Here is a 27,621-nt window from a genome sequence, read left to right as displayed (position 1 = left end):
ATGACACTGATAACCCAAGTTTGCTGCCTAAGTAGGCAATACTCTTAAGTGTCACTAATGTTCCAAATGGCCCCATTAGCACTGCATTAGCAAGGAGCTGGAATGAGGCTGAATACAGCCTTTCTTGACAGGATATTGTCAAAACACTCAAAGAGTGAGTCGGGGAAGTCGGTGTGAACTTGGTGTGCGCTGGTAGCTACTCTCCGCGTTTGAAGCAGTTCCCAACTGAAGAGCCTAATTAGGTGTGGTAGATGTCCAGCTTCAGGGAGAGCTGTATAATGGATCCGGCACACCGTAGTCGGTTTGGAGTTTTTCCAGCACTGTCTGAGATGATGAAACCTTATACATAAACAACTGTAAACAACTGGGGAGCAAAAGCATAGTCTAGAGCACATAAAACTGAGAGACTGGCTTCCGACGTCTCTCCTTTGTACGGAAACACTCTGCAGCTCGCATTGTTCTCTGACTGCCAGAGAGCGCGGCTTTCAAAGGTCGTCACCCGCTGTGTCATTATAATATCTTGATATGAGGTGAAAATTCCCATGGCTACAGCGCTGAGACAGCTGCAGCTACAGTGACTCTACACGAACCAGCCAGGACCTTTCAGTTCACTCACTATTTTGTGGCAAGATGCGCTCAAACAAGGACTTGAATTCAGCATGCACACACACACTTTCTCTCATACACACACACAAAGCCAGGGTAAAATAAAAAGCTGAGTATCTGTTTTTTATTCTCAGTCATTTCTGCTACCCTGCTTCATTTCATTCAGCCAAAGCACATAAGCGCCTTTGTCTCCGTCCCTGTGGGACTGCATCCTCACGGCTTTACCACAGCAGGCAGAGCCAACGGAGCTCCCGCCGCCGCTAAATAACACAGGGGATTTATCAGAGACAGGTAATGCTGAGGCATTATGGGTATTCATATTTCTTGACAACTGCATTGGGGAGTGTTTATTATTAGATCATAAACAATGGGCGAAGGCATTCGCAAAAAAGATGCTCTTACAACGTCTGCTGAAATGCGGCCAAAAAAGAAAATAGATGGCTTCATTCCCAGATGCGCTGTTAGGTTACTCTTCTTCAGCACTGAACTACTTTACAAATCTTGTCTGCATGGGTACAAACACCGTTTACTGTGCGGCCCATCAATACAGTTTTGAACAAACAATACACTCCAAAGGCACTGTATCATATGATTTATATGGTTTTATTAAATAACCAAAAATAAGAACGGATTCGGCCTAGATCTAGCAATAATGGCACGGCCCCCAGTGCAGCGCTGTGCTACATATTAACTTTTCCTACTGCAGGCATAGCCTACTGTTTAGCTATTCACCTTGGGAATTATTATTCAGTAAATACTATACATTGTAAAACTAGGCCCATTTCGACTATGAAATTGTACCTGTCAATTTAATGCAATATATACATGGATAAGACATAATATTGAAGATGTTCTGTGGCACCAAAATGTTAGCAGCAGTTTTGTAAGTTGTGAATTGAGGCCTCCATGAGCATTACCACACTTTAGGGCCCATGATGACCCTGATGCCATTTGCCTGGTTGTGCTTTCTTGGACAAATTTTTGATTGTTACTGGTTTTACCTGATTTTTAAACACAACGCCTTCAGCAACTGTTTAGTGTTTGTTCACTTGCTCTCTAATATATCCACCCCTTAAAAGATGCCACTGTAGGTTCAGTCAGCAATTAATAATCTAAAATTCTAAACATATTGTATAAGACACTATTAAGGGTGGGACAAAATATCAATATTATAGTGTACTGTTTTCATTTGTAATACATTATCATATGTGGCATCAAAATATTTATTGAAACATAGGTGGTCTACACTCCCTAAGAGTATATAGTATTTCCCCCCCCCTTAATTTGACTCATTAAAGTTACTGCTTTATTACTCCTCGTGGTGATGCTAATCAAATGAATAGGGTAAACCTGAGGTGAGGAATACTGGTTGCCAAATTCTGTGAAACTTACACCAATAAATACTGTACATAATTGCTGGTATTTGATTATTTGGGAGTATTTTATTCTCTTCAGTTGTTTTGTGATATACTGAGTTTTGCAGAATCACAGTATCATGATATTATGGTTATAATGGGCAACATATTGTGTTAATATCATATCATTAAATGTTCTATTGTGCATATGTACAAACTCTCATAAATCTCAGAACAGCATCATAAGTACAGTCAACTAGAGTCTCTTGAGAATGTGAAAAATAAAAACACTGCTAGCATATGGGTTAAGTCTTAAATTAGCTGTACAGCTGAAAATACACAACATTCCTCAGCACTGTCATCTAAGCATGTTAGCACCATTAATATGCAAATGTTTTTTGTTTTTTTTCCATGAATGCATTTATGGCTACTTATTTGTCTGACTTGTTTGCTGCAAAGTCATGTGACTGTAAAATCAAATGAAAGGACTGTGAAAGATTATTGTGATTAGCTCAAGAAATAGACATGCAAGATATGCAGTTCTGAAAGAGAACAACTGACACATTGCAAAGCCCCTCACAGCAACAGCAATCACAGTAATTACTTAATTACTGCTGCTACATCTGACAAGCTTTCTAGCCAGGCATATGGAGTTGTCAATGGAAATGGCAGACCATTTACTCAGTTAAATTCATAAAATCATGTTTAGGAGCAATACATCCAACATTTTAGAATAGTCGACTACAGTATGCCCTTAAAGTGTACATACATAATATCCTGATCTGTCAGCATCATGTTCATTTAAAAAGAAAAAACAGAGCAAACTCACACTAACATTTCTCTTTTCTCATTTATCTTGGACTGATTCTCATGTAACGATCACATTATATAAAGAAAATCAGATTAAGGATGTGAATGTGAACTGGTCTAAACAGGACTAGGATTGTGTTTACATACTTGCTCTTGTCCTTTATCTGATATTGTGTACCTCGGAAGTCCTTATTTCCTGCAATTGCTTTCCAAGAGCCCGAGTCTATTTCTGCTCTGATGTATAATCAGGGCTGTTTATTTACAGCACTGCCTTGTGATTTAGTGTCCATGTAGATTTTCAAAGTCAAACTGCTGTAAAACAGGTTACCTGGGCTTTTTCTTCCAGAACAGTGTCAGGGCAATGCCACACCTTAAACTATGGACCAGAGTCTAAACCAGGGTCCATCTTTTGCCTTGTTACATTATAAGCATTTAGTTTGGTTCATTTTGGTGCCACACTGCAGTTTAGTGAATGGCTTAAAGTACTGTCGTACTGTTGGCATCACCTACGTGGGCTGTTTTCGCCATTACTTTATACTGACTGATTTATAGGATTTGATGGGTTGCTTTTCCAGGTGTTATGCCAAATTTACTTCTCTGCGAGGAATCTGACTCCTGTAAACTGCACACATGTCACATGTCAAAGAAAAGAGCATAACAGATATAATTAGGATTACTTTTATTTCTGTTTATAAATAAGGGTTAATACACAGTTACAGTAGATACAGGAATTACCAGCTGTTGTCACATGTAGGGGAGTCAGATTTCGGCACAGCACCGGCTCTTTTTCTTCTTCTGTTGTTAAATGGATGAAGATCACCTGCCTCAGTAATGTTCTCTGTATGTAACTGGTCCAAAGGTCCAAACCACTTAAAATGTGCTTTAACATTGCAAATGAACCAGACCATGGATAAGATAATCTGGACCAAAACTATCTATCTTTCACTATGGCTTTTTTGGTTTGGACCAAACTGAAAAGTCCAAACAAGGTAGGCATGCACATAAAGAATGGTCAATATAACTGAAAATTTGATTCTGAACCGATTTGGCAATGTTAGTTATTTAATACTAATCGGATCTAAACATCTATAGACATTTCTTGTAAAAATCAGGCATAGCTGTAGAGAAATGTCAGATAGTGTGCCCACATTGGAGACCGCACTAATGTTAGAAAAGGTTAAGATTAAATAATTATGGGAAATGGGGCCATGGACTTTGCCAAGTTACTGGTCAAAGAATAAAAAGTTAGAAAGCAGGGTTAAGCTGAAAGGGCCATTTTAAAGCACTTTACTTTCTGCTTCTAGGAGACATTGCTGGCATGTTAGCATTTACCCCTCACCTCTATCAAACGCAAATCTATCAAACAGCAGAGCCAGAGAGAGGAGCGCTATCATCGCACTTTCTATGCTCACAAAATCTCTGGGTCATTATGTCGACTGCAGGAGCTGTGAGGAAAGGTTAATGTGATGTCACAGACAAGAAAGCAGAGCATACAAAGCAACCAATGCAAAGTCATCCTTCCAATACCCAGAGCTGATCTAGTATTTATGTGTCTTGTTAAGCTGAGAGTGATTTATATTATTTAAAGAGTCATTAAATGCTCCTGCCTTTCCACATCAGGTTGGTGGTGTAAAGAAGGTGATTCGCCGGGCTTGCCAAATATCAAGGACTTTTGTTGGCTGTCAGGCAGCATGGCCTGGCAGCTCTCTGTCATCCTCTCTGCAGCATGCTGCTATTTACCTTCATCTCCCAGAATGCAGCAGAAAGGCTTATCCATCTCTCTACAAGCTCACCCCACCGACTCAAAGTGGCAAAGTTGCACTAAATGCGTGATTAAATTATGTGCCTTTTTCTTCTTTCTTCTTCTCTTTCTTCCTCAGTTAGTTTTGCCCATTGTAATTTGCTTTACTCAATTATTTTTGTGAAACTTGCATGACAACTCATTTTAAATTATCACCTAATAAATATTATAGCTATAAATGTAACGTTAATTGTTTAAAATAAAAAATAACAACACAAAAAATAGCTAATTATAAAAAGTGAGCAGAAAAAATAGCAGGTTACCTAAATATTTGCATAATTGTTGATCTTGTGAGCAAAGCAGGCATAAATATTTTGATCAAGCCCTTGGCAACCCCTCCCCCTTCACACCATCTGTAAGCTCCACAAATCTTGGGTCACATTCCAAGAGCTGATTGTACTGCTCTGCCTGTGGAAATCTGGGTGCACACAGACTGTTTTTGATAATGTAGATTAACAATAATCAATACTGTATTGAGCCTAATATGAATAGTAATAACAGGTCATTTTTCAGGTTTTAGTTGTGTAAGAACATTCCTGATATGTTGTATTGTATTTTCAGCATCATTAAACTGTAGTAGAGTCATTCACAGTGGGTAATGTGAAATGCTATAGAAACTGATTACAATGGTGGTGAATAGACCCAGAATAACTGCTCTTAAAGCTACATCATTTTTCCAAGTGCTTTTGGAATTTATTTCTGAAATGTTGACTGCCCAGTATAATTGGAGATACAATGATTTTGAGTAATAGCAAAAATACACATAATATAAGAATATGTTTGTTACCACATAGTTTTCTTTTCCATTTTACAGGTCATTTATAAAGATAATATTTAAAATGGCTGTATTTGTGTTATAGACATCCTGACCTCAGGTTCCTCTAACTACCATTTTACACCATCTTACCTTCTCATCCTGCGCCATCAGCGTGGCTCGATGCTCATTGCTATCTTACACCCTGTGCAAGGCGCGGTGTGATGCTCATTGCTATCTCACACCTTGCCAACAGTCTAGTTTTACAACTTTTACACCAGGTGCGCCACTTACTGATTAGAACCCTGACAACAGACATTCTTCAAACATCCATTACTATCTTGGTAATGCAGGTGTGCCATGTGGTCTGAGTGTGCTCAATGCGCATACACCCCAGCCCGTTAGACACACACATCACAAAGACACAACTTTTACATCAACAATAAACAGAATACAAAATAAAATAACATTCCCGTAAATGACCTGCTCACGCACCTTCATGTGTGAATGCGCAGGTCTGTTTCCTCTGCTAAAAGGTGCAAAAGCACTGCGCCGAGAACACCTGCCTCTTAAAGGGAACGGCAGGTGGGAAACTGATTGTTTGTTTTTTTTACGTTCTTCCCAAAACACACTCATGATTAAATAAGAGAATTAATATATGTCTTTTGTGTGTTTTAAGTAGAGACCGACCGATATGGGTTTTTCTAAGGCCGATGCCGATACCGATCATTAGTGGTCAGAGTCAGCCGATGGCCGATGTGACCTGCCGATTTTTAGGGCCGATATGCTATCGTATTATACTTATTTGGCATGCTTAAAATCATACTAGTAAGAGGAGGCACAACAGTTGTAAACTTCACACAATTTATTGAAAATAAGGTTAGCATTTTATAGTGACTTTAATGTTACTATATCACTATATGTTAATAAAAAAAATATTAATTTTATTTAGATTGTATTATCCATAACATTTTATTTTATTCATTATATAACATATGTTCTATATACACTATATATTCATGTTTATAGTAGAAATATTATGTTGGCTATTATATAAAATTTACTGTAGGGGCCTACTAATTAACAAATGTATGACTTGTTGCAGTCTGTTAGTCTATTAATTATTCATTTTAATATGTTTAACAGAGTGCAAGAAGACTTCCATAATGTGACAACTTTAGATAGTTACTCCAAAACGGCAAAGCTCATTTCTTCTTCAACTCCATGCAGTTGAAAACGAATGGACATGGGAGGACAATGTTATAAAATGTTCACATTAGGGCTGCAGCTATTATTTTACAAAAATGGGTGACGTTTAAATTAAGAATAAAATTATAAATAATGCAAAAACAGACAGGTGCTGTAATTTAAATATAGCTTTATCTGTTTTTTTTTTCTTCTTCAAATGAGCTCCTTAGCCAGAGAAACGCGTCTCATCAGCTGTACTGGAGGTTCGGTGCGTGAGCGGAAAATGAGTTGAGAAAGCTGAAGAGCACGGACTTTATAGGTTCAGGATAAAATGAGCTTTTATCAGAAAAGTCTGGAGGGGGTTCTAAAGTAGAACCCGACAAAACAGAAAATTCTGCTCATCGTTTCATTTAATATCTAACAGCGCAACCCGCTTTAAACGGGTGAGTTTTACAGCAGAACAGCAGGAGGTGGCATGATTTAATGTCTGTTTGTAGTGAAGGAAAAAGAGATGTTTTATTTTAACTCCATTATTTTAGAAACTATTTGTTTTATTAATTCGTTTACAATAAAGCTTATTTATATACAAGGAGAAGTACAGTCCTCTAATAATCCTGACTAACCAGTAATTATTATTTCAGCGCAGCTGATGCTGCAAATATCCTTAAACAGTTTTAGTCCTGCCCTTTTTCATTTCGTCTAAAAATAATTTAAATACTGAAAATATCAAGTGTTAATTTGATTTTATTTACTTAGATTTTCGTTTCTGAAGAAGAGACGTCAGTTATTTTATACTAGAGCTTATAGATAGGGCTTGCCTTGCATAGTCAGGGCGCATTCCAAATGCACTCCTGCCATCAAAGCTAAGCATAGTTTCGTTTGGAGAGAAATGCTACAACACCGATGCAGTTGAAATTCTATTCTTTTTCAGTAAATGAAGCAACATCACAGATTACTAATCATGAGAGAAAATATAGACTTTGGGACACTGGATTGTAAAAATGGATGCCTTACCCGTTGAAAGTCTTGCTCACTCTTGAAACCTTGCGCTGCGTTCCAAGTAGCTGCCCGCAGATGTGCCGGATTAAAATCGGCGCGGCCAAATAAGAAAATCGGCCGATGCCGATTGATAAAAAAATAACAAAAATCGGCCGATTAAATCAGCTGGCCAATCGATCGGTCGGCCTCTAGTTTTAAGCAATACCAAAGACATAATGACACGCCCTAAATCAAGCTGTGCTGTGCAAGGTTCACGACTCACTTATAGAACGCTAAAATTGTGCCTTTGGTGTCCATTCCAACATTTGAATTTTTCAGAACTGTTCACAATGTTTCTTAAAACTCAAGAATTCCCCATGTACTTTAGTAGACATATCAGCCTACATGTTTGTGTCTGTATTGGTTTCTGTCTGTATAAGTCCCTATGAGCCAAGTCCACAGCTGATTCTTTAAGTGACCTCCTGCTACTTCTACAAAAAACTGAGCACAAAAGCTGAACAGTTTGGGAAGGAATTAATGAAGTGCACTGAACAATAACCTTTTTCCCTGAACGCTGGCAGAATGGGAGAAGTCTTTGGAGGGAGCAGCAGTTTGACAGCATTTTCTTTACAGTATTCCACCAGGCAAATGACAAAGCAGAGTTTCAAAACTAATTGACAGTTGCTTTGTGTTGAGGGTGCCAGGTACAGCTCTCAGTAGAGATAGAGTAGAGCAGTGTGTGACCTTGACAAAAAGCACTCAGTGTCAGACCCCAGGCAAAGTTAGCTATTACAGTGGAATAACAACAAAACAGTTATTATAAAATCAGGACTTTAAAATCAATAGATTTAAGATGCTTTTCCGAAAGCTTTAGGGTAAAACTATGACTAAGCATAGTGCTTTTTTTGGGCAGGGGAAGTAAAAAAAAAAAAAGTAATAAGATCCTGTAAGACGAAGATCATGTACAAGTGGACAATGGTCCAAAGGGTTCCACATATCAAGTGAACATGTGCTTACAAATTATATAATTAAGTTAAAAGGTTTGCTTTACTTATAATATACAAAATTCAATCTACTACAACACAGAACCAAATTAAATATTAAAATTCAGAAGTTCAGCTGTAAAGGTGAGTGAAAAATTTTGGTGCATGATCCCACTTAGTATGTGGGGAAGTAATCAGTTTTACATGTATCCTTGTTACGAGCTCCAAATCAAGTAACATATACTTTTGGCAATATAGTGTCTTTTAACTAAGGCTTCAACGATTAGTCAGTATAATTGCCTATGTTGATTATTTAAATTTGTCGACTACAAATTTCATTGTCGACTAATCGTTCATTTGTAACAGTACTACATTACACAAAGTGCTGGGGACAGAAGCGTGCGAATGGGAAACGTCTCTTTCACACAGTTTACACTCAACTTATTCTGTGTCTCCAAAAGTACCCAAAACAACAGATGATATTTCATCATTAAATATTAGTACTTTCCACATTTAAACAACTTCCAGACATTTTGCTAGTATTGACCCACGCCCTTGACTGGGCAGAGAAGAAGAAAGAGGGGGAGCGAACTCAGAGTATTTGGGATGGAGTTCGGGGCAGCTTCGCTGTAAAGCGTGAAGCCGAAGCCCCCCCTCTCATGAAGAGAAACATGAGAAGAGAATAAAATTAAAGAAGGAGGAAGATGGGGAGGAGGTGGGTGCGAGGTTTGTTCAATGAGCAGGTAGAGAGGAAGTGACGGTTTAAATAGGGATGGAAGTGGGAGGAGTGAGGGCGTGGATCACTCCCAAAACTTAGTTATGACACATAACTCCACTTAAATGCCTTTTTAAAATGAAATCTCATGTTCAGCTGTTTCTATCGATTTTAGAGATAAAGGACATGCCAGAAATAATCGTTGACTAATCGACTAAATGAAAAAAAATCAGCCGACTACCAAAATAATCATTAGCTGCAGCCCTATTTTTGACACTGGAATATTTGAGCAGAAGTACCATTATCAGCTCAGGAATTGCCCTTGGACTTCAGTGATTTAATTATGTTCACTCAAGTTGAGCAGGATGAAGATTCTCCACAAGGGAGCCAAACTAGTTGGTAGTACTCTGTAGTATTTTAGTGCATTGCAACAGTGACACTGTGTCTGACCAATCTAAAGAAGTGTAATCCTCCTGTTTTTCATAGATACAGTCCTATGTCTTCATTTTCTAATGTATTAAGGTATGACATCTCTATGTGAAACCAATAAGAAAAGGTTTAACAAACACACTTTCACTTCCTAATGAGCTACGCTCGTTAAGATCCTTCGCACCGAACACTCGCTGAGCTTTCACAATGCTGAGTAGTATTCACACCGCTGGTTTTAGGGAACACAGTGTACTGTAAACTTCACTAAATGCCACACGGCATGGAAGGCAATTCAAAGAAGCAACCACTGTGTACAGTGCATTAAAGGTTAAGCAGCATTCAATTTTAAAACCATTTCAGCTCTGGGAAGCGTAATTATCAAAAGCGCTACGGATCCGAGGAGGTCATGAGCAGCATAACACACGAGGCCAATAACAGAACTGCAATAGCTCAATTTGGAAAAGGTATCAACAAGCTCAACAGGCCCAAACTGCTGCCGAATGTGTTTTACACTCACGTCCCCCAGCCACCTGTGTACATTACTAATGCATTTTCCCCTATTAGCTTCACTTAGAGGTGCTTCAAGGTCAGAACAGCTGGCACTGTTTTTAATAGTGAAACAGCAAAATCCACCAGAGACATTACACTTGTAAAGCTTTCGTTTTTGACAGCTTCATCAGTATCATAGTCTACTTATATCAGCAGCTGTACATTAAACATTATCTTAGGGATTTCATTTTCTTCGGTCATTCTAACTGTGAAGGAGGGGTAACTAACTGTATTATGAACTCACTCAGTAGGGTAAAAAGTTCTCACTCGTTTATATTTCACTTCACTGACCCAGATGGACTGCTGAAGCACTGCAGGGAATATCTCTACCAAAAGTGTTTTTTTTTTTTCACTTTCAGGTGGAAAGCACAACAAGAGATCCAAAGGTCCATGTTTATTCAGGGATGTATGATGATTTTAGAGTCATATTGTTGCGTTTACAAATAAAAATACTGATATGCCACATGTCATGGGACACCGGAGCAGTATCATGCCCCATTCCCTTTGTTATGTCTCACTGAAGCTGTAGATCGATCTGGTACAAACTATCAAGCATCACTCACACTTTGATAATTCACATCACCTTGCCATGAGCATGTCAGCCAGTGTTCATCCTTATGCACAAAATCACACCTCACAACAGGTGTGGGCAATCCCATGCCATCCCCTGAGGTATCACTTCAAGATCAGTTTACATACTGCAATCCCCTGACTTTGGGCATGTGTTGAATATGTACATGGCAAATATTAGATTTAATTCCCAAACTTTTACCAAACCAGGATGAACCAGGAAAACCAGAAAAGTTTTCAGGGCTCAGTGCCTTTACAGCTACTTTGAAACACATAGAACTAGTATAGCCAGGGATCCTATTTCCATTTTAGAGATACATAGACTTTTTATTGTCAATGGTACTTATTTTTATTTTATATACAATAAACCTTTCCTAAAAATTCAACTGCTTAGAAAACTCTGGACAGGAAAACAAACCATGACAGGCTGGTGTTGGAAAGCATTTCTTCACCCGAAAGAAAATCTACACGTCTCCTGACGTTTGCACCTCTGCAAGCCTCCATTTAGGGACAAGCCTGCGCTCAGAATGAACAATCCCACAGAAGCTGAGAGCGGCTGAATGCGGACATTGGAGGGGGCTGGAAAAGGTCAGGGTGTGTGTGTGTGTGTCTATGTGTGTATGTGTGCGTGAATGGGAGTGAGAGAGACGGAGAGAGAGGAAGAGGGAGAAAGTAAAAGGTGGAAAGGGTGGAAGAGTATGTGTGAGTGTGTGTGTATGTGTGTAAATGTGAAGAACTCATTGATCACAGAGCATAGGTAAGGCATGTAGCCATGCCTTGTGTGTTTTTCTAGGTGCACCAGCTACTGTGTTTTGCATATGCATGAACTCTTGCTCTGAAACTATCAAGGAGGTGTGCAACAATAAAATCACCATACAGCTTTTCTACAGTGATAGAAAACACATTACCTCCAACACACTTACTGTAAAATTTGAAAGTGAATGTTTTACACTAGCTCTCAAAAACAAGAAGAAACAAGGTCTGACAAACAAAAGCTGCACAGAGGTCTTAGATAAGACAAGGACACATGCATGAATGGGTTTGAAAGTTGAAAGACATGAAAAGGGATTAGGATGTTGCTCTATTTCCATTTGATAGGTAGATAACATTGACTTATAGTACTGTTTTGTTCAGTTTGCAAATGTTCTTGATCGGTTTGCTTAGCAACAGCTATTGAAGCAACGGTTTGCTAACCCACAGCAAATTTGCATGAATTTGGGGGCAGAGCTTCTGATGGAGTACTGAAGGGACATATGTGTCTGTTTTGCTGTTCCATTTAAAAATCAACAGCTGTTCTCCAAAATATTATACAGCAACTTTAAGCTTTAGCAGTGTTAAATATGTATGACGCAAACAGACGCTGAACCATTACTGTGAAATATGAACATGACTAAGGGTGGTAGAGTAACATTCTAGACATCACAAAGGATTACCATCATAATGTACATTACAAAATCACAATGGGGTGTTATAACAATGATAACGGCATCACAATACTCATATCACAATGGTCATTGTGATTTCTCAATGTTTATTATAACATCACAATAAAGTGCCATCATGAAATCACAATAAAGTGGCATCACAGAACTATTATGACAAATAAGAGTATTGTCACAATGCCTATTTTACAATGAGTTTTGTTACAATGGCCAGTATGACATCACAACAGCCATTATGGTATCACAGTGGACATTACAACATCACAGTAAAGTGCCACTGTGATGGCCATTATGTCAACACAATGGCCACTATGACATCACCATGGAGTGGTATTCCAATGGCTATTATCATGTCACAATGGCATCCGAAGTGCAGCAGCAATAATAGAGACACTACTCTCCAAATTTCTGGTGAGTGGAGCATCAACATGATTTTAAAAATGTTACGTTTAAGGTATGAATGCTACATATTGTTGCTTTAAATCTCAACTACAGCAGAATCACTCAATGAGAAAGGTTTATTTTACATACAGCAACTACCCTGGGTGCGGATTTTAATGTGTTGGTAAACACTTTAAGCGATTAAGGCAAACTACAGGGCATGATTCACTTTCAGCAGTCACTGTTTGTGTTGTGTAATAAGAGTATTTTATTTGCTGTTAACTATTAAGTCATGGAGCCCACTGCCAAATATCAAACGTTTCAACCACAAACACTCTAATTAACACAGTCCAGGGGGTTGACATCGCCCACTGGTCATCGTAATGCGTTGACACACGAAATGGCCAACTGCTTTTGCTTAAGGTCTGACTGAGCATGCCAACTGTCAAGTGACCTATTACGCAGGCCTGATTCACCAAGCCAGTTGGTAGGCATGGCGAGGCTATCAGTGCCTGCTATCCATTAAATAACAAAATGATTCAGCCACAGCTTGCTCTAAAGTTACAGAGAAACAAGTTCTGACTTTTCCAACAGTTTGCTGGTGGAGAAAGTCAGCGACGGGGAGGGAATTTGCTCGCAGTTTTCCACTTCAAACACTATGATGCACATTTGCCCTTTATATTTGAATGCTATTTGAGTGGATGTGGATGTTTAAAAACATCAAGCAGAGAACACCCAATTGGTTTGCACTGAGGAATTCTAACCACCGCTGTGGAAATGTTTTTTTCAGAGCAGAGTTCAGAGGTTTTTTCATCCATTGATAGGGAATACATAATGGATAAGCATCAGTTTAGAACTCAGTCTTTTACAAACAAGACCAAAGGCATGTACTCTTGCTTTTACTGTTTTAATAAAATAAATCAAGAGAGTCTGCAAAGAGATCAATTATGGCGTATTTCTGAGTAACTTGGTAACCAACACATCTAGGGAAATATGCTGGGGATTTCTTTATTAATCAAGCTGTTATAATATCGGGGTGATAAATATTGCATAAACAATAAATAGATAAGATCAGCATTTAACAGCACTACGCTGTAATGTTCAGAAACAAAAACATACACTGACTCCAAACGAGAGCAATACAAACCACACTCACTACATTCTTACTTACGGTGCAGATGGCCTATAACATCCCTTGTCAGCACAATTGGCAGTTAGTTGTGCCATCTCCCTCAGAGGTCAATGAGACTTTGCTCAGTCTCCTTTTAAGTGCATACCCCCACAGCAAGATTAAGATAAGCATAAATGATACTCGCCTCGGGGTAACAGCACAAACCAGCCTGCACATCATTAGCGCCACCCTCCTTCCAATGAGATATAACAAGGCTTAATTTCCCCTGCCGTTGCATTAGTTTCCGCATAGATTACTCACTGCCAGTTTATGCCTCTATTTGCCCTCTCCTGACCTACATCTTAGTGCCATCTCCCACACTCAGCTGGGTCAGTGAAGACACTAGAAAGAAAAGGGTGGCGGTGGAATGCTTGGCTCTGAGCATGTAGTGGATAATGGGATACATTGCTTTATACACAAAATGGGTAGCTGGATACATGGTTGGCGTTGTGCAGTGAAAGTAATGTAGTAGTGTAGTAGATAATGGGATGCATGGCTTTGAGGATAGAGTGGGAAGCAGGTTGCAGGAGTGTGAGCAGAAAGCATTATTTTAGCATGTAGTGCACTAGCAGGCTAACTGCTTGTGGTTTCAAGTTTGTAATAAGAAGCAGGGTAATAGACTTAAGCATGCAGTAGAGTAGACAATGGGATGTGTGACTCTAAGCATGCAACATGTATCAAGTTGCATGGTTTCACACGTGTACATGGCAGTAGATCCGAGGTTTTAAGCATACAGAGGGGTACCAGACATGACTTTAACACATGCAGAAGGAAGCATGCAGTAAATAGCACGTTGCAATACTTTATGCCTTTTTTTAATGTAACCGGGGGAAGCAGACAGCAAGGTAGGTGCTTTGTATGCAGCAGGAAGGCAGGTGGCAAGACTTTCAGCATGTAGTGGGTAGCAGGTTGCACAGCTTTATGCATGTAATGGAAAGCAGGTGGCATGGCTTTCAGCAGGTAATGGAAAGTAAGTTGCATAGCTATTAGCGTGCAGTTAAACCTGGCTTTACACACATGTAATTACCAGTAGATCCAATGTGTTAGAAATACAATGAGCAACATACTTGTCTTTACACTTGTAGTAGGCAGCGTTTAGCACTGAATTTAGCATATATTGAGCAAGAATTTTCCAAGCTTTAGCATGAAATGGTATAGCAGCTGTTTTTATCTTGTGCATGCAGCTTAACACAGCTTTAAACGCATATCTTGCAGTAGATTCAAGAATTTAAGCATACAGTGAGTACCGGGCATGATGGTATGTAGTAGATAGTGTAGTTAGCATAGCTTTAAGCATAAGGTAGGTTAGCACATGTAACAATATAGCAACAATAAGTAGCAATATTTTTCCACATGAACTGGATAGCACATTGCATGGTATTGGGATAGCAGACAGTTAGCAAGTTAAACAGCCTTAAGCATGTAATGGAAGCATGATGCATAGCCTTAACATGCAGTTAAATATAGTTCTCACAGTGAACTTACAGTGGGTAGCAGTCATAACTTTACACATGCAGTAGGTACTAGCACTAAATTCTGTTTTAAGCTGAAAGTACATAGTAATACATTTCATTTGCATTTTTAAAGCAGGTTGCATGACTCTGTTAGCATGTAGTGAGCAGCAGACAGCAAAGTGTTAGGGAGTAATGAGGTAGCACGTTTATCACAATGGGTAGCAGACATGACTTTACACATGTAATACATAGCAATAAGCTCTGTTTTAAACATGTAGTGGGGAAGCAGGTAGAAATACTGTTAGTATACAGTAGTAAAGCAGGCTGCATGACGCTTTTAGCAAGTAGCGGGTAGCAGACAGCAAGGAGTTTAGTATGTAATGAGGTAGCAAGTTGATTAGCCTTAAGCATGTAATGGAAAAGCGTGAAGCACAGCCTTAAGCATGCAGTAAAATATGATTTTAAACATGTACATGGCAGAGGATTTAAGGCGTTAAGCACACAGTGGGTAGCAGAGATGACTTTACACATGAAGTACGAAGCAAGAAGCACTGCTTTAAACATGTAGTGGTTCATTTTAGTATTAAGTGGTAAAGCTTAAAAGGTTGTAAGACCTAGCATGTAGTGAGTACACTCTAAAAAACAGAGGTACGATATGAGTACTTTTTTGTACTCGAAGGTACATTCTTTATAATTGTACCCTCAAAGGTACAATATTGGTCTTTACAGGGTCAGATTTGTTCCCTCTGAAGTACAATGTCTTTCCTGACAGCAATAAGTACAAATTTGTACCATTTAACCAGCCAAAAGGTACATTCAGTATTCTGCATCACTGTACTAATGAACAGTATATATTTAAATTGCACATTTTTTATTTGAAAGCCAGACAATTTTGTATCATCAAGTTTTTGAGCCATATTTAGTTGATGACAATGTTTATAATCTTTATAATCTATACTGGCACAAAAACCATGGGTACAAAAAAGTACTTTCACTGAAAGGTACTTTTTTGAACCTTAATATAAGGTACAGCCCCAGCGACAAGCTTTGTACTCTTTTAAGTACAAATCTGTACTTATATTTCTTAGAGTGTATCAAGCAGCAAGGCGTTTAGAATGCAATGGTGTAGCGTGTTTCATAGCCTTAAGCATGTACTGAATAACATGGTACATTGCCTTAAGCATGCAGTTAAACATGACTTTGCACATGTAGTCAGCAGTAGATTCATTGTTTCAAGCGAACAGTGGGTAGCAGACATGACTTTACACATGTAGCAAGTGATGTAAGTCCTTATTTAAAGATGTAATTGGCAAGATTATACAAAATTTGCAAACTCTGCCTTAGGCACTCATCTAAACATGGCCTTATACTTAGAGCTGGCAGTACATTTAGGGTTTTAAGCGAACAATGGCTACCATGCATGATGTTACACATGTAGTGGATAAGCACTGTAAGCAGTAAGCACTGCTTTAAGCTTAAAGCGAATAGGAATATGCAAGGATCTTAGCATGCAATGGGGTAGCATGTTGTGTTGCCTTAAGCATGCTTAGGGTAGCAGGTGCACAGCCTTATGCATGTAGACAGTTTCAAGGTTTTGTGGATGCAGTTAATAGCCGGTCACATGCCTTTAAGCATTCAGCTCTCAATGGGATGCATCCTTTTAAACATGCACTTGACACATAAGGATAAGAACTAAACACATATTAATAGGCATTAATGAGCATGTAGTATGTAGTGTTAAGCACTGGTTTAAGCATTGAGTGTAATACAGGTTGCATAGTTTATGCATGACTGTAGGCAAGCAGTGAGTCGCAGGATGCGTGACTTAAAAGCCTGCACATTAAATTATTACTAATAATGGAATGTCTTTATGCATGCAGTAAGTGGTAGGCTGCATGCTGTAGTTAGTGTTCAGCATTGCTTTAAGCATGGAGTGGATGGCATTAAGCACTGTTTTAACCATATTGTAGGAACCATGACTGATGACTACAAGCAATGAGCAGGTAAAAAAATGCATGACTTTTAAGCATGCAAACTTGTAGGACTGGGCAATATGACAAGATATGTTTGTATTGAGATAAATTTAGTTTGTTATTGTGATACACAATTTACTTTTCTGAGCATATCTTGGATAGTGTCGGTGCATAAAGAATACCGACCAACTCCATGTTTCATTACAGAGAATGTATTAGAACAAATTTTGAATAAAAATACATGTAACAGGTTTTAGAATAGTACTTTAATAGCAAATTTAAGGAATCTGCTGCTGCTAATGCATTTTTGTCTTTGTGTCATATTCATATTCTGTATCATAAAAATGTCTTATCATATCAGCCACCCATACATGCATGTTATTACACACTAAAAGGTACTAAAAGGTACACTTTTCATAATCGTACCCTCAAAGGTATAATCTTGGTCTTTACAGGGTCAGATGTGTTCCCTCTGAAGAACAGAGTATTTCCTAACAGCAGGGAATAGAGATTTGTACCTTTTAACCAGCAAAGGTACATTTTGCACACTGTATCTCTGTACTTATAAACAATATATATTTTAATTACACATTTTTCATTTAAAAGCTAAACAATTTTGGATTATCCAGTTTTTGATAAATATTCAGTTAATGATGCTGTTTAATATCTTTATAATCTTTTGCTACAAAAAACATGGGTACAGCCCCAGCGACAAGCTTTGTACTCTTTTAAATACAAATCTGTACTTATTTTCTTAGTGTGTATAATTATTATTAGTAGTATTAGTAGTAGTAGTAGTAGTAGTAGCAAATGAATGCACGGCCTTAGGCATGCAGTGAGTAGCAAGCAGGTTGCAATTCATTTCTAGTAGATCAAGCTTTAACTCTACAGCTCTGGAAAAAATTAAGAGACCACTTCAGTTTCTGAATCAGTTTCTCTGATTTTGCTATTTATATATACATGTTTGATTAAAATGAACATAGTTGTTTTATTGTTGTTGTTTTATGTTAACTACAGACAACATTTTTTTCCAAATTCCAAATAATAACATTGTCATTTAGAGCATTTATTTGCAGAAAACGAGAAATGGCTAATATAACAAAAAGATGCAGATCTTTCAGACCTCAAATAATGCAAAGAAAGCAAGCTCATATTCATAAAGTTTTAAGAGTTCAGAAACCAATATTTGGTGGAATAACCCTGGTGTTTTCATGCATCTTGGCATGTTCTCCTCCACCAGTCTTACACACTCCTTTCGGAAAACTTTATGACACTCCGGGTGCAAAAATTAAGCAGTTCAGCTTGGTTGCGGGTTGTGATCATTCATCTTCCTCTTGATTATATTCCAGAGGTTTCCAATTTAGTAAAATCAAAGAAACTCATCATTTTAAAGTGGTCTCTTTTTTCAGAGCTATATGTTAGGTATCAGGCGTGAGTGTGAGCATGCAGTGGGCAGTGCTAAGCATTGTTTTGAGCATGCAGTGGGCAGCAGGTGGCATGACTTTATGTGTGTAGTAGGTGGTGTTTCAAGCATGTAGAGTGAGTGAATGCATTGCTGTAATAGAGCTGTTGGCACGTCTCCTATGAGCCATAGTTTCACACTTATAGCTGGCAGAGGATTCATAGAATCAGTAAACTCTGATGCAACTTCAGACTCGCGTGCATGGATGATGCTGTGCTACTCTCAACTATACAAACAGAGCTGATCCCTGATGCGCCTTTAATCAGAGAGTGGGGGGCAAAAAAACACTGAAACTTACCAACTGCATGCCGCAGATGAAGGCCAGCGTGCATCGGCCACTGCAACAGCCCATGATGATCCTGCCACTCCCGGGGATCTGGATCCACGTGGGTCGCTGTTACTCCAAAAAACAAACAACAAAAGCCCCAAGTCTCCGGGCAGGTGGCTGTAGAGACCACCGCGCGGATTCTTCCAACGGTAGAGAGCAGCAGCTGCACTCAAACGGACGGCATGTGTCCTCCTTCCGCTAGCATGCCTTTCCCTGAGCCGTTCCTCCTCTTAATGGAGCGGGAAACACAACATTAAGAGGGGGGAGCGGCGGACTGGTCCAGCGGGGTGAAAGAAGCTGCAGCTCGGAGAAAGTCCGGGGTCCGCTCCGTCAGAGAGGAGGCAAGTTTGAACTGGTAAATGTCACGTTTTGAGGTCCTGACAGGGAAGAGAGTGTGATTTAAAATAAAGGAGCGCTTGACAAGTTACTGTCCAAAGAGGAAAACAAGAAAAAACACACGACAAGACCACAAAGCAGCACCACTTCTTCAGCACCCGCGTCCTCCGCCGTGCCCGTGTGTGTGTGTGTGTGTGTGAGAGAGAGAGAGAGAGAGAGAGAGAGAGAGAGAGAGAGAGAGAGAGAGAGAGAGAGAGAGAGAGAGAGAGAGAGAGAGAGACACACACAAAGCGAGCTAGTGTTGTTTACGGCGCCCGGGCTGCTGCTCACTGTTCTCTCACTGCTCCTCCCTCAGTGGTCGGCAGCGGCGGCGGCAGCTCTCGGTCTCTCCTCCGTGTTAAAGCCAGCTCTACACATCTCCTCTCCCCCACACTTAGTATTATTATTATTAATAAAACACCCGCCACACCGACTCGCCCAACTTCCCGCCCGCCCGCTGCTCCTCCTCACCAGCCCGCACAAACACCAGCACAGCACCCAGCCCACTCCGGAGGAGAATCTCCACCACAGACCGACCGAGCTGAAACAGGGTGTCTAAAGCCGCCTCACATCCTCACCGGGAGCCACAGTCCCTCCTCACAGCTTTCACTGTACACAAAACACTGAACTCCCCCCAAAAACAGTCCCGTAAACAACAACAACAACACCTCCACCTGCCTCCACAGCGCAGCGCCGCACACGGCGTTACCAACGACACCAACTGACGGTCCTCACTGAGCGAAGCAGCGCACGCGGCGGCAAAGTGCCCGAGTTTAGCGTCTGATGCACGGAATCCCTTCCGAACCGACTCATTTGAAATGAATCGTTTCAATTAGCTCGCTCGTGAACTGAGCTTCGATAATGAGCTTCTATAAAAAGTGCAAATACAGCTCTGGAAAAAAAAAAGAAGCGAGCACTTCAGTTGCTTGGATTTTGCTATTTATAGGTATATGCTGAGTAAAATGAACATTGTTGTTTTATTCTAAATAAAAATATTGTCATTTAGAGCATTTATTTGCAAAAAGTGAGAAATAGCTGGAATAGCAAAAATGATGCACAGTTTTCAAACCTCAAATAATCCAAAGAAAACAAGTTCATATTCATAAAGTTTTAAGAGTTCAGAAATCAATAAATATTTGGAATACCTTAGTTTTAATCACAGTTGTCATCCATCTTGGCATGTTCTCCTCCACCAGTCTTACCCATTGCTTTTGGATAACTTAAGCCCCTTAAGGCAGATGGATAATTACAAGCAATCAAACAAGGTTGAACTGCTTGAATGTTTGTACGCATTCAAGAAGTTAAACTTGGTTTGATTGCTTGTAATCATCCATCTGCCTATTATAATTATATTCCAGATGTTTTAAGTGTTTTTTTTTCTTTTCAGTTTTAATTGTTTTTTTCAGAGTTGTAAAAATAGACACAATAATAGCAATATTATTACTACTACGACGACTACTGATAATATATATATATATATATATATATATATATATATATATATATATATATATATATATATATATATATACACGTTTTTAGGAAGTGCTGTCTGATGATTGGGGGCCAGGATACTCATTGATTAATTATTATATCTGTATTACATCTATATAATAAGCGAAATACGTTTAATAAAATCCACATAGCAATGTCTTATAAAAGCATCTTTTTAAAACCATCACGTTAAAACATATAAAGAACAGCCTGGGTTTGCATATATTTTCTTTATGTAAACGTTAGCTAAAACTGTAGCTGCCCTCAGTCCTCTGTGTCTGTAAGCAGAAGTCAGAAATAGTGGTATTTAATGTGGCGGAGACTAGAGAAGGGGACACCGTTAATCTAGATTGTTCACTTGACTTGTGAATGAATGATTCACTGAACCGAATGCGCGATTCGTTGAAACGGCGTGTTCGAAAGAATCGGTTACTCCTACAAACTGAATCGAACTCTCCATCACTAGCTGCTGATGCCGCTGCTGTTCAGTGAAACACCGGCCTCCCACAGCGCGCGGGGTTAAATAGCATTTTACCTTAGCATTTCAGAGGAAAGGACGCTAAAAGATGTATAAACTAGACGAGAACTGTGTTGTTGGTTCATTTGGGAAATGATGAACTCATTCTGCTTCAAACTACTTTCATTCGTTTGTCTATAAAAGACTTTATAAAAGAAATTAAGTGCTGAAATTAAGAGTGTTGGCTACGGATGACACTATTGCACTGGATGACAGCAGAGTAGCAAAAAAAGTCCACATTAGATATACAGTTAATGGCAGATTATACAGCACATTATGAAAAGTAAGCCTATTGCAATAATGACATTATTGACTCATGCAATATATGAATATACCGATCATTTTTGCTGACCTCAATGTAAAACGTGTTTTTCCTAATGAGTTGCAGTCTCTTGTAGGCAGGCCCGGCGCCACAGGGGGGCGAAAGGGGGCGTCGCCCCCTCAGGCGAAGTGTCCCGCCCCCTATTGTATATAATAAGACTTAATTATTTTACAATATTTTTAAAAATAATTTAGCTTTTTTTCTGAAGCAATTGGTAGCGTTTCCCGTAGCTTTATTGGTCCCTTAACGTCGTATTAAAACACGGTCCATAATAGGCTGTCAAATGTGTGATTCGTGTTGTTAAAACTGCCAGTTATTGGTCACATTTACCCAATGAAACTGTCGCTATGATGACGGTGGGCGGGCACTCTTGATTAGACCGCTGGATCATAGTGAAACATTAGGTAATGGCGCTGACTAAAAGTTTTAACAATGGATATCAGAAAATGGCTTCGTAAAGAAAATGGATCTGACGGCAACACACAGAGAGAAACAACCTCAAATGCTCTTTCTCGTGTTTCTTTGGGTGAGACCCAGTCGACTGTGAGCATAGAGCCGCAAACAGAGGCTGCTTCAGCTTCAAACAGCAGCGAGAGCTCTGCTGAAATTGCCTCGAATTCGCCGGACGACCTGGGCAATGACGAGCCGCTGCAGGTTTGTCTTAAACAGTTTCCCAAACAACTGTTCAAAAACGACTGTTTTCGGTCATTTTCAGCCGGGTGGTATAAGGACAGAAACTGGCTTGAATATTCACAAAAGGCAGACGCTGCATTCTGTTTCCCATGTAGGAAATTTGGAGGGACTGATTCTGTTTTTACTAAGACTGGATTTACCAACTGGAGGCATGCGACTGATAAAGCTAAAGGGCTTTGTAGGCATGCTACTAGCAAGGAGCATCAGGCGTGTGTGGCTATTTGGAAAGAACAACAACTGCGACGTTCAACAGACAGGGAAATTTCAACATTGGTGAATGCCAATCAGCTAGAAATCGACTTTATGTGTCATCAATTATTGACATTATTGAATTCCTTGTATCCAATGAATTGCCGTTAAGGGGCACAATTGACTCACTTGAAAGCCGAGGAGAGGGAGGCAGTGGACTTTTTCTTTCTTTGTTTGAGTACACTTTGAGACAAAATTCTGAACTAGCGCAAGCCTTCAGTACTATCCCAAGGAATTCTACATACACCTCACATGACATCCAGAATGAGGTTATTGAACTGATGAGCAATATCGTGACAGAAGAAATAGTCAAAGACATTGGAGAGTCATGGTTTACAATCAAGGTCGATGGAACTAAAGATCCAACAGGCTGTGAAAATGTTTCCATAATCCTTCGTTATGTGGACCAGAGCTACACGATTCGAGAGAGGCTGTTGTCAATGGTGAGTACCAAACACTGTGACGCCCTATCCCTGACAAATGTAGTGCTTGAAGAGCTTTCAAATTCTGGACTATGTACAGACAAAATACTGAGCCAGTGTTACGACGGGGCTAATGTTATGTCTGGGCGAGAAGGGGGCATGCAGAAACTTCTACAAGATAAGCTGAAAAGAGAGGTGCCGTATATTCACTGCTTTAACCACCAGTTACATCTGGTTGTTGTACATGCTATGTCGTCAGAGAACACAATTGAGGATTTTTTTGATACGTGCAATGCACTGTACAAATTTCTCAGAAAGCCCACCGTCAGTGCACAGTATTCCGGAGAAAAACTCAAACGATTACTCGATCAAAGGTGGACTGGCCACCTCGACACTGTGTCTGTAATATTAAAATCATTCAACACACTTGCTGAGCTGCTGAGCGAGCTAGAAACCAGCAGAACTTGTGTTGACATGAAAATCGAAGCTGCTGGACTACATAAGGCAATTACAGCCACAAACTTCAAATTCATTGCAAGCATGATTCACAAAGTCTTGGGGCTGCTTGATCCACCCAACAAGTTGTTGCAGTCTGAAAGAACAGACCTAATTACAGCTGTTCAGCTCATCCAACACGCATCTGATTGTGTACGGAGTTTGCGTACTGATGCTGAATTTGAAAAACTGTATGTAAACTGTGGAAGCACAGAACCTGCTCCCCCAAAAAGAAAGCGAGTGGTAGCAACGTCACTACAGCAGTATGTGGTCGAGGGGTCGCTTGGTCAGCACGAAGATAACAATGAGCAAGAGTGCAAAAGGCTGTATTTTAGCACAATAGACTCTGTTCTTGGAGAAATGGATGCGCGTTTCAACGAACGTAACAGTCAACTCATGGATGGATTAAGTGCTTTGGATCCAGGCAGTCCAAACTTTATGGATGTTGGAAAAGTGAAACCATTACTGGACCTGACAAAGACAGATATAGTGGAGGCTCAGTTTGCTGTCGCTAATCAATTTCTACAAACTCGGCTGGTTTGGATGGTGAAAAACTGACCCTGGAAAAACTTCTTCAGAAATTTTCCAGTGTTTTGGAGGCAATGCCATGTGTGCTGACTGCATTCACGCATGCCCTGACATTTGGGGCATCGACTGCGATGTGTGAGAACTCCTTCTCTACGCTGAAGAACGTGTTCTCTGAACATAGATGTAGCATGCTGCATAAACGTAAAGCCCAGTTGATTCAGTTGGCATTCGAAAGGGATTTATCCAGCAAATTCCACGGAGAATGGGTAGAGAAACTACTGAGAAGATTCAATTCAACAAAGAGAAGACTTCAGCTTTATTGATTTTAAGGTAAGCTAAAATTTGTTCATTTGAGGCTGGTTTTCGGACAAGGCAAGTTTAGTGGACTTAGCATGTAGTGTTGCATTGTTTTGGATTTCTGCCTTATTTGCACGTATACTGTGTGATGTTTATGTTAAGAATCGCTTCATTGGCATACAATTTTTGTTGTGTACATAATGTCTGGTTGTTATCAGCATTTGAAAATGCTGAGGCAAACTAATTGTGTTACTGGCTGCATTTTAGCACCGTATTGTGGAACCAATAAGATTGTGCAGGTTCACTGTGAGAGGTAGCAAAATTCGTTTCACTTAAATAAGCACCGCCCCCCTGAAAATATCTGACGCCCCCCCACTGTATATGTCCTGGAGCCGGCCCTGCTTGTAGGGCTCACATGGGTGGAACGTGGACGGGTGTCCTCCTGGACAAATGGGCGAGTTCACACACGAACTTGACATGCTACTGTCTTCTATCCCTGAGCAAGATTGTCCCATGCTCATTCTAGGGGATATGAACATCCACAACGACAGTACCAACTTTACAGACTTCTCATCCCTCGTGCAGTCTTTCGAACTGGAGCAGGTCCCCAGCCCTCCAACACATAAATCTGGCAAACATCTAGACCTGATTTTCACTCGTAACTGTGACACTGACTCTTTAACTGTCACTCCTTTGCACCTCTCGGATCACTACTTCATGAAACTCAATATTCATATTTCAAACAAACCCATGGGTACTCCTACGATGGTCTCGTTCCGCCAAAATTTACGAGATATCTCAGCAGACCAGTTCTCCTCGCTGGTGACTGACAACATGCCCCCACCAGGCTCATTTTCATCACTCAATGTAAATGATGCCACCGATACACTCTGCTCCACACTAAGCTCCTGTTTGAACAACCTCTGTCCTCTTACATCTCGAGCCATTAGCTCTAGCAAACCCCAGCCATGGCTAAAAAATAACTCACTGAGGGAACTACGTTCCAAACTCCGAGCTGCCGAAAGACAATGGCATAAAAACCAAAAACAAGCAGACCTAAAAAACTACCAACTGCTCCTGGCTTCCTTCTCAGCCAGCATCACGACTGCTAAAGCTGAATTTTATCACAATAAATTCAGCTCCCTCACAGACTCCCGGAAACTATTTGCTACTTTTAAATCACTACTGAACCCTCCTCCTCCGGCTACATGCCTTACTGCTGAAACACTTGCATTATTCTTTACTGGAAAAGTGGCAGCTATCAGCAACCAGTTTACTGATGTAACATGTAGCAGTCCTACTACATGCTCTGCAGCCCGGTGTCCCTCCACCGAAGGCGTTGCGCTCTCCTCGTTCACTTCTCTCACTGAGAACGAGACACTGGCTCTCCTAACACGTAGCCGTCCTACTACGTGTCCGCTTGACCCAATTCCCTCAAACTTACTACAAACCATCGCACCTGCAATCATTCCGGCTATCACTCACACCATCAATGCCTCTTTAACTTCTGGTGTTTTCCCAACTGCTTTCAAACAAGCACATGTGACACCACTGCTTAAAAAGCCTTCTCTCAACCCCGCCCAGGTTGATAACTACAGACCGGTCTCACTACTACCCTTTCTCTCTAAAACACTCGAGAGAGCAGTTTTAAATCAGGTCTCTGGCTTCCTCTCGTCATCTCACGCCTCGACTACTGCAATGCCCTGCTAACTGGCCTCCCGGCCTGCGTAGTAAAACCACTCCAAATGATCCAGAATGCAGCAGCACGTTTGGTCTTCAACCAACCAAAACGGGCACATGTCACCCAGCTGCTCATTGAGCTCCATTGGCTACCAGTTGATGCTCGCATCAAATTCAAAACTCTTACAATCGCCTACAAGGTGATGACAGAACAGGCTCCTTCCTACCTGCACTGATCACTCCTGAAGGCTTACGCTACCTCCCGGCCGCTGCGCTCCTCCAATGAACGTCGCCTCGCTTTGCCAAACACTCACACAAAGCAATCCAGACTGTTCTCATACAGAGTTCCCCAATGGTGGAACAAACTACCTTCCACTACCAGAACAGGAGAATCTCTCGCTATCTTTAAGAGACTCCTGAAGACAGAGCTCTTCAAAGAGCACTTACTCTCCTAACACCTCTAACACACTAACTACTTCTAACCCCATTTCCTTCTTCCCCTCCTTCACTTCTCTATCCCTTTATTTCCCTTCGACCTCCTTTAAGCCCTATCTAAAAATGGGTTATCTAAATTCCTATTACTTTTGTACTTCATTATTGTAAGTCGCTTTGGACAAAAGCGTCTGCCAAATGAAATGTAATGTAATGTAATGTAATGGAACGTGGGCTAGGTGGGTTTCAGGTGGGCATGGGTTCTGAGTAGGTTTGACCATCCATGTGTTGTTAGTGGGATCTAGTTGGTTTCCCAAATGGGACTCACCATTACAGCCCACCCTAATCTTATATGGGTCCCAGCTAGGCCCCTTGTCAAGTGTACAATCTAGACGTTTTACTACTCTTTCTATACCACTGACATCTATAGAAACTAATAATAGTAAATAAATGACTGTTTCGAGTTGTGCTTCCCATACAGGCCCCACATGGGCATGTTACCTGTTTGTTTAAAACAGTAAATATTTATAACAGTAAATATTTTTTAATAATTACATGTTCATTGCTCATTAAAAGTAATGTTCTAATATGGATCAACCTAGTGCCCCAGTAATGTAAAAAAACAAAGGCCCATACAAAAAGCTAATGAACTCTTAAAGTGTGCGTATGTGTGTATGTGTGAGTGAGAGACATTATGACACGGCTTAATTATCGGAAACCCTTAAGAGGCTGGATCATGAATTTCATTCTCACTGTTCTAAGTAACTGTGTCTGCTGGTTGTGTTAATTCCTTCATGTCTGGCACCATTTCATTCCTCCCTGCTACACCTGGAAAACACAACGTGCTGTCTTTTACTGCTGAATTATCTTACACTTGCAGATGTCATTAGTGGGAAGTCTGACCTTAACTGCCACAGGTTTGCTTTCACAGTTCCAAGTAAACAAATAAACAAAGACTAAATGAGAAGAAGAGTGCAATATGCAAATTCTGAAATCTAAAAAATTATGCATTTCTGATGAAAGCTTACCGGTCTGGCCAACCCCCACAGCCAAAACTCAATCACACCATTATAAACAAGGACGACAATTAAATTCACTGAAAAATACAGCTTTAAACAAGAGGTGTAAACAATTTTGACATATCATTTTTAGCACAATATGTTGTTTT

General features: G+C 40.1%; 1 protein-coding gene across 1 annotated transcript in view; it reads right to left on the bottom strand.

The window, feature by feature from the left end:
- The window catches only part of nkain2 (sodium/potassium transporting ATPase interacting 2), a 272,618-nt gene extending 252,511 nt beyond the window's left edge, over window positions 1-20,107 (bottom strand). Inside the window, exon 1 of the mRNA XM_007255398.4 lies at window positions 18,920-20,107. Coding sequence (XP_007255460.1) covers window positions 18,920-18,973 — 54 coding nt within the window. The 5' untranslated portion in view covers window positions 18,974-20,107. The remainder of the gene's footprint in view (window positions 1-18,919) is intronic.
- Window positions 20,108-27,621: the final 7,514 nt, after the last annotated feature.

The sequence above is a fragment of the Astyanax mexicanus genome, chromosome 1 (assembly GCF_023375975.1).
Source record: "Astyanax mexicanus isolate ESR-SI-001 chromosome 1, AstMex3_surface, whole genome shotgun sequence".
Taxonomy (NCBI): domain Eukaryota; kingdom Metazoa; phylum Chordata; class Actinopteri; order Characiformes; family Acestrorhamphidae; genus Astyanax; species Astyanax mexicanus.
Note: the sequence above shows the minus strand (reverse complement) of the source record. Positions and strands in the feature narration are given on the sequence as shown.